This window comes from Miscanthus floridulus, unplaced genomic scaffold (genome assembly GCF_019320115.1).
Source record: "Miscanthus floridulus cultivar M001 unplaced genomic scaffold, ASM1932011v1 fs_43_1_2, whole genome shotgun sequence".
NCBI lineage: Eukaryota > Viridiplantae > Streptophyta > Magnoliopsida > Poales > Poaceae > Miscanthus > Miscanthus floridulus.
In genome coordinates, this window is record NW_027096765.1 from 1 (window position 1) to 8333 (window position 8333).

Consider the following 8333-nt stretch of genomic DNA (forward strand, 5'->3'; position numbering starts at 1 on the left):
TGACAAGCACAAGATTTATCACTTATGTGAAGCTATGAAATGTTACAGAACTGAGCCCTGATCATGGGAGGCGCAGTTCACAAGCTGATAAACCAAAATAACAGTTTGCAGTACAAACCATATGAATAGCAATAGATGCACTGAGACAACATATCAACAGCATACCTGGTAACCTTCAGTAGGATATCTGAAATAAACTGATCGCACGTTTTCATTACATTCTACTTTAGTAACCCATATTACCAAATGTGAAATCCACAGGAAACAAGTGTCCAATTGACAATATTTCAGGCATCAATCATAAGGCATATACCACACTAATTATCCCCTATTCAGGTATTGCAACAATCATATACTGACAAAAAAGAAACAGAAATCCATAACCTAACCTGACGATATTTCAAAAACCAAAGACCGATCTGCCACTAACCTTTAAGCGGAAGTACAATCAGATCCAAGGTATCGAGGGGAAGGGGTGGGGGCTCACCAGCATGAGGTCGATGAGGGTGTCCTGCTCGACATTCACGAAGTCTGCATCGAAGAGCCAATCCTCGGCAGACTTGTTGGTTGCGCCTACCGCGTCGCCCGGCCCGGTCGGCTCGGCGTGCTTGTTGCAGTACTCGATGACCTTGACTAGGATGTGGGAGGTGATGTTGGGGAGCGGGATGATTTTGTCGGCGCAGTCGTCCTCGATCATTTTCTTGAGCGTGACCGACTGTATCGCCGCCGACTCATTCACCTCGAACTCCTCGTTGTCGCTGCTGTGCAGCCACAATATCTTCTCCTTCGCCTTCTGAGGCGACGCCATCGATCCCCTCACCGGGAGGAGACTGCTGGAATCGCAAGGGTCAGGCGGCGAAGCAGGAGGGAGGGCACGCCGCCGCCGCAAGGGCTTGGTGCTGCCTTTTATTGGAAGACGGAAGGAGAAGGGAGTGTTGTGTAGCCTGGGAATGGGCTCTCTAAGCCCAAGGGCCGAGGGAGCGACTAAGGTCCGACCAGGTGGCACTGTGCAGGCTGCCGACCACCAAATTGTCAGATGGGCCGGCCGGCCCGCTCCGCAGCTTGCGCATAGGTCAGATCGTGCCAGCCCGCTCCGCAGCTACCTCGCAAGCAGCTACCTCCGCTCCGCTTGTTGGGTCTTCCCGTTTGTTACGTGACAAGGAGAAATATTATTAGAAAATAGCACTCTCCGTTCTAAATTATTATAAGTCATTTAAACTCTTTAAGAGTAGAAGCATCTCAAGTTTAAGAAAAAAAATCATAGAGAAAATTACAAAGATTTATGATATTAAATAGGTATACTATAAAAATATAATTAATAACGAATCTAATGATACTTATTTGGTATCATAAATGTTATTATTTTATTATATAAATTTAGTTAAACTTTTTAATATCCAAAAAAGTTAGAATGACTTGTAATTTGGGATGAAGGGAGTAGAAGCAAAAAATTCATTCCCCACCATCACACCACATAGATGGTTAGTCCTAATATTTTAAAAATATTCATACTATCAAAACAGCGTGTAGAATTGAAAAATCAATTTTTGTTCTTAACACAGAACACATAAGCAGAGGAATAAGAGCACAATACAAAAATGGTCTTAACATAGATCTATGGAAAGCTAACCTAAATTGCTCTCCAAAATTTTCATATACGCACTCATCACAAATCAACAAAGAAAAGAGATCAACTCACCGTATCAGAGACACTACTACAGATTGAGATACCAGTGTCGCCACTTTCACCGTCGGCCCTACACAACTGTTTGGTCTATCGACGGTAAAGTCGGTGTGAGTTATTTTCCAACTACCCACAACATAGTTGCATCACCATTACTTGCACTTCTCCATCTTCGGTTGGCCTATTTAACCCGGGTCTGGATGCACCTCTTAGGCTCAATCCACACACTCGTGAGCCAATCATCTTTCTTCATCACCTAGAGATGCTTTGTCCTCCTTGCATGGTGCAAGATAGAGATAAAGCACCTCACAGGGATGCTAGTGTTTGGAGAAGACCTTCAAGATTGGGTGCTTTAGATTCCATAATCTTGTTGCCCTTGATCATCGAGATGCAGATCTGCGTCCCTCGATCCACAGAGATAGCAAGATTATGGAATATAAAGCACCTCACTGAGATGCTGGTGCAAGTTTTGCGAGGTGCTCCTTCTCCATCCTTTGTGAGGTGCTGCCATTGAATAGGAGCTTGACCTTGATGATTGCAGATCTTCTTACAGATCTTGTGTTAACAGAAGATCTGCAATCATCTGGTTCTCTCATGTTCAGGGGCTCCATACTCGATTGAGGGTGCCTCAAGTTTGTAAGGTGCATTATATTCCATCTTGCAGCTCTCACGGTCAAGAAGCAGATCGCATCCACCGTAAGGGTTGCAAGATGGAAGGTAGAGCACCTCACTGAGGGTGAAGTTTTGCGATGTGCTGCGTCGTTCTTTAGATTCCATAATCTTTGTACCTCGGAGGATCGAGATGCAGATCTGCATCCCTCGACCCTCGAAGGTAGCAAGATTATGGCAGCGCCTCGGATCTGTTGCTTTGTATGTGCAAACCGCCGTATGATACGGATCTGTTATCGTGTAGACTTCAATGGAAAATATATGTACTACCCAAGTATTTGGGTCGATGCTTGATAGTTGAATCTTATCGGCTCAAAATAGCTTACACATAGAGTATCTCCTTTAGAACAAAAAATAACAATAAAAGAAATAGGATCAAAATAGACATTCAAGCAGTAGATTCTTTACATATAAGACCCTAGATATAATGAGGGTCCTAAGAAAACATTGTTTACAACATCTTCTGCATGAATAATCGCTGCGATAGCCTCGACAGCATCAGTGAAGTCTTCAATCAGGTCCTCTTGATCTTCTAGTCGATCAGTGTCCGGAAAAACTAGGTTCCAGGTGACGAAGCTCGTACCCTAAATGCAGTTGCGCTGCAGCCAGAGCGGCACCGGCACCATAGCGGACCCCATGAGTTGCCACTTCTCTGGCATGAACCGGGATATCCTATAGGCGATCTTTAAGAGAAACACCCCTGGCGTTGACTGCTGCAACTGCGCCAAGTGTTGCCCGTTGGAGGATCTCGTGGCGATTCTCTAGGTCAAATTCCTGGTGACGAGCCTCCTCGATCTCGCGACGAGAAGTAGCTAGTTGTTCCTCAAGATCTAATGAAAATGAAGGGTTGTCGGATAAAGTTGTGAATATAAAAGCAAAGACTATTCAAAGAAAATTTACATGTTACCCTAGCATGAGCTTCATCAGCTCTCATCCGAGCAACATTGGTCTCTTCTTCATATGCAGAGAGGGCTTGTTTTAACGGTATCGAGACATAGCTCGAGCCGACCTACCTCACGCGTGGCTTCAGAATACAGGTTTTCGGCCTCCCTCATTTCACGGATAAGATTTCGGACATCTTGACTACCATATGACTTGGAGGATGAAGATGACCCAGCGAGATGTGCTTCAATAGCACGCATAATCGATTGTTGTCCAACCTCTGTCGGAGTTGGCTGATGTACCGTAGCATGAGAGATAGCCCTGCATATTCAAAGGATTAATGCAAGGCAGTCATAGAGATAAGAAATCCTTCCTTCTCACCCTTGGTGACGAAGTGGGACACGAAGGCATGGAGGTGGATCCGCGGCTTTTGAGGTTTCCTTCCTTGAACCATGAGCCATTGTTTAGAAGAAGACCGGAAGGAGAAAAGAAAGATGAAAAGATACGTGTCACAGCACAACAAATGAACACAAGCAACGTGCTGGTCAGGACCCTGCTGGTCGTCAGCACGGTCATCGTCGCGCTCGCCGTGCCCTTCTTCGGCCACCTCATGGCGCTCGTCGGCTCGCTTCTCAACGTCATGGCCGCGATGCTGCTCCCCTGCATCTTCTACCCCAAGATCTTCGGTGTGGCGCGCTACAGCAGGGCGGAGGTCGCGCTCATCGCCACCATTATTGTTCTGGGTTCTGTGGTTGCGGCGGCTGGGACGTACGCTTCTGTGAAAAAGATTGTTCTCGACTACTGAAGAAGAGATGCACGTCTGAAAATGTCGGTGCCAGTGTCAGAGTCGGCATTCTTTTGCCGCGATCAGCAGAACCATATCTCAACATCAGCAGATTAGTTTGAACCAAGTAGAAGGTAATGTTTGTAGACGAGGCAAGGAGATGGAGGAAACAGTGCTGTGCTGACAAAGATAATAGGGTGATCTGTTTATATATGGGCGTGTACGGCGTGCACTACTATTTCATCTTGAGGCATGTATGACTGAGCATTATCCGTTGACTTCTTTTATAATAGAGTGTTTGGTTTAGGGGATCAACCTATTCTAGATAAGGTAATGCATCGTGAATCTATCTCTTAGATTTAGTGGAATGACTTTGTTACTTATGCTAGTACTAATTATTAGCTTATGAGAAATGAGGTTGTGATAGATCAACTTATTTCATTCCACAGACTAAATAAAAACTAAGAAGTTAGATGATAATAGAATATCTCGTTCCATAAACATTAAACCAAATACAGAAGGGTGTATTTTTTTGCGTAGGACACTTCAAACGAATCTGCTGCGACAGGTGAGTAGGTAAACTGAGGAACTTTGTTTCATTGTAGTTGTGAGAAGAACTGCAGTCGCTTCCTGGTTCCTGTAGCTGAGGCTAAAAACTGTGGGAAACAACATCGATCTTTTTTGGTGGATTCATGCCAACAAAGGAGGAAAAACTCTCACTTACAAGCAGTTATTATACTTGTACTACTATATAAAGTTAACATATATAGATGAATTGGCAAGCCAAAGTGTATCAGTAGGAAACGAACAACGGCAACACCAGGCTCAATACAATCAGGATTCGTGTACCTCCCATGAAATCCATAGTGATTACCTCCCATGAAGCAGATGGCACTGGCAGCGGCTGCAGCAAGCCGGGATAGCGCACACGTTCTGGTTTCGCTTGGAGACAGACGGTGCAGGCTAAACAAAGACAAAGGACCAAACATCTTTCTTCATTCCTGTCCAAAAGAAGAGGCGCTTGATTCTGCTATATGTTGCTGGAGCGCCAGAATGACCTGCTACCGGGCTGGCGTGAAATTCATGCAGAACCTGTTGCTGCAGAGGTTTGCTGGAGCCTAGCCAAATACGCTGTTTATGCCGCAGAACTCCATTGAACAATGAAAATGGAGGTGCTGAATTTAGGGAGATCGCCAACTTAGCAAGTAACTCCTTGGCAAACGAGTCAGACTGATAAGAGTCAACCACAGCTGCGAGCCACTGATGTGTGACAGATAAAGATTTCCAAACGGGCCGCACGGGCACTACACGGCACGAGCACGGCTGGGCACGGCACGGCCAGACATGGCACGGCACGGTCAGGCACGGTAGTCTTGCCGTGCCGTGCCGTGTAGTGCCGCCGTGCTCAGCCTCTGGCCCAGGCACGGCACTAAGCACTCCAGACCGTGCCGTGCCGTGCCACTGGGCACGGCAGTCCAGCGTGTTAGTGCCGTGCCTTGGCACTAACCCACAAAACCACATCAAAATTTCAGAAAACAGAGAACAGCTCAAATATGAAGAAATCAAAATCAATAAGAGAACACCAGGCAACAAAATATCAAAAGGAAGGGCTGTGCAATGGCTGCCTCATTAAAAACCTGTCCAGGTAAAACTCACCCTTGTGAGAAACCCTGGACAGGGAAAAAGAGTGCAGCCAACCCCTTAGTGTAATTCAATTGTTCATTACATCCAATCCACAGGTCCAAAGCATCCAAGTCCAATTAAAATTATAGACCATTACATAAATGAATGACTAATCAAGATAAAGGTTTTCAAAGGCCTCCTCGAGCTCCTTATCCTCCACCATATGTTGTAGCCTTGACTCAGCAGCTTCCCAGTCCTTGATGCATGTGAGTGCCTCCACGGTCTCAGGGTTTAGCCTCCGCCGCCTTTCTTCAATGATCCTGCCAGTGGTACTGAAAGTAGCTTCTGATGAAATGGTAGAAACAGGCACACTGAAAACATCTTTAGCAAGGGTAGAAAGAACTGGATATGTTAGCTTATGATGATGCCACCAGTTCAGGATGTTGAAGTCATCATCCCACTGGCTCACTGTGTCACAGTCCAGATAAGCAGACAGTTCAGAACTACTGCTAGAAGAATTTGCTGCATGTAGCAAAGCAGTAGCAGGAATAGTCCTAGACATATCAAGATTAGGAGGAAGAGAAGAACAGCCAGCTCCAACCATACCACCACCACCATCATCATCATCATATATTTCAGCCCAAGCTGTTCTTTTCTTATCAGATAGGCTTGGAGGGTCAGCCCTTTTGGCCCTTACAGATCCATACAAATCATCATACTTATGATACAGTTTGAAGAGAAGAGTTCTAGTTTGCATGAGCTTATTAGAATAATCAGCATCAGTAAGCAAATTTAACTTTCTAAGCACTTTGTTAAAACCTTTAATTTTAGCTCTTGGATCCAAGATAAATGCAATGCAGTAAAGATCAGGTATGGTTCTCCAATACTTATTGTACTTATCAATCATAGGTTGAACAACAGTTCTAATATGTTCATCATTTTGATACTTATGCAGGTGTATAGCAATCTTAACAATATGATGAACCATAAGTGGGGCAGTAGAATAGTAGACACCAGACAAAGCAACTGTTGAGTCATAAAACAGTTCAAGGAATTCCAGTATTTTAATTGCCATAGCCCAATGATCATGAGTCAAAAGAAAGGGGCCACCTTTAGCTCTAGGATAATTAGACTCAATGAAAGTATGGAAAGTTTCCTTGTGTGGTAGCAAATGCCTAAGCATCAGGTATGTAGAGTTTCATCTAACATCCATGTCCAATGCAAACTTCCTAGGTCTAATACCAGATGCCATGCAATAACTCTTATATGCAGCAACTCTCTGGTTAGAAGAGTTAATGTATGATATTGCAGTTCTGAAAGCATCAATCAAAGGACTAACAGCAACCAGAGCTTCTTTAACAATTAGATTTATGATATGACAAGCACAGCGTTGATGCAAAAACAAATCAGAACCTAAATACTCCTTAAGCACAGGTTTCAGTTTATCCATAGCTTTGTTATTAGCCGAGGCATTGTCCAAAGTAACAGAAAAGACCTTGTTCAATATACCATAATCATTAAGCACATTACTAACACGTTCAGCAATGTTCTCAGCATTATGTGATGCATCTATAAGCCTTAAGCCAAGCACTCTTTTTTCAAGTTGCCAATCAGCATTAATGTAATGACCAACAACACTCAAATAATCTTCTTTAGCATTTCCAGACCAAATATCAGAAGTAATAGCAACAGATGAAATGGCATTGTTCTTCAAATCATCAATCAAATGACCACGCTTCTCATTGAAATACTTAAAAAGATCTCTAGCTGTAGTTTGCTTAGAAATAGTTGAGTACCTAGGGTTATGAGCAGTTTTTATGTAATCTTCCCAGGCCTCAGTTTCACCAAGACGTAGGGGAAGATCTAGCCTAGCAAGCAAACGAACAAGCTGAACACGAGCAACCTCAGCAGAATACTCCCAATTATGCATACTACCATCCTTATTGAAAGTAATGTGGGACTGAGCCATGCGACATTTCTCACGCTTTTTAGGGCAAGAGTCTTGATGACGGAGAAGGTGGCCAGTCCCAAATTTAGAATTAGCAGAGTACTCCTTACGGCAGTGAAGACACCGAGCGCCATACCTGACATCCTTACCATTTACCTTCTTGTAGAGCTTCTCGAAATCCTCCCAGCAAACCGAGGTAGAAGGGCGGTTAGGCCGGCTGGTTGAGCCGTCATCAGCAGCGGCTTGAGTGTCGCCCTGGACGGCGTTGGGGCCGTCAGCGTCGTCGACGGGAAGTGGGTGAGTAGCAGTACCGCCGTTGAGCTCCTCGGCAGCACGACGACCGAAGAGCTCCTCAGCATCCCCAACAATATCGTCCTCGTCGTCTCCGGTCATCCCGTAGAGGCGCAACTCATCGTTGATCGTCATGGAGAGACCGATGTCCTCCTGCTCATCCGACATCTCGTCGTCGCCGGCCTCCGGTCCCTCAACGCCAGTGGCTTCAAAAAAAGAAACAGATCTAGGGTTAAATCAAGAAGAAGAAAAAGAAGTAAAAACAACAAAGCAAGATCAACAAGAAGAAGTGAAGAAGAACAACGAATCAAGAAGAAAAAGAAGAACAAGAAACACATCTAACTCACCTCGCTTGACGGAGCACCAGAGGCAACGGCGACGATGACATCGCTCAGATCCAGCGTCCTGGTACCTCAACGCATCATAGCGGAGCCCCAATGACACCGGAGTCC

The 8333-nt window shown here is 44.8% G+C and overlaps 2 protein-coding genes across 2 annotated transcripts; both read right to left on the reverse strand.

Annotated features, from left to right (window-relative positions):
• Positions 1-6: 6 nt before the first annotated feature.
• Positions 7-927, reverse strand: LOC136531792 (SKP1-like protein 4). The gene has a single exon (XM_066524438.1). The coding sequence runs from the start codon at positions 806-808 to the stop codon at positions 449-451; it is 360 nt and encodes a 119-aa protein (XP_066380535.1). The 5' UTR covers positions 809-927; the 3' UTR covers positions 7-448.
• Positions 928-7048: 6121 nt separating this feature from the next.
• LOC136531790 (zinc finger BED domain-containing protein RICESLEEPER 1-like) lies at positions 7049-8049 on the reverse strand. Its single transcript, XM_066524437.1, has 2 exons — positions 7152-8049; positions 7049-7065 (listed from the first exon to the last, which is right to left on the reverse strand). The coding sequence occupies exons 1-2, from the start codon at positions 8047-8049 to the stop codon at positions 7049-7051; spliced, it is 915 nt and encodes a 304-aa protein (XP_066380534.1).
• Positions 8050-8333: the final 284 nt, after the last annotated feature.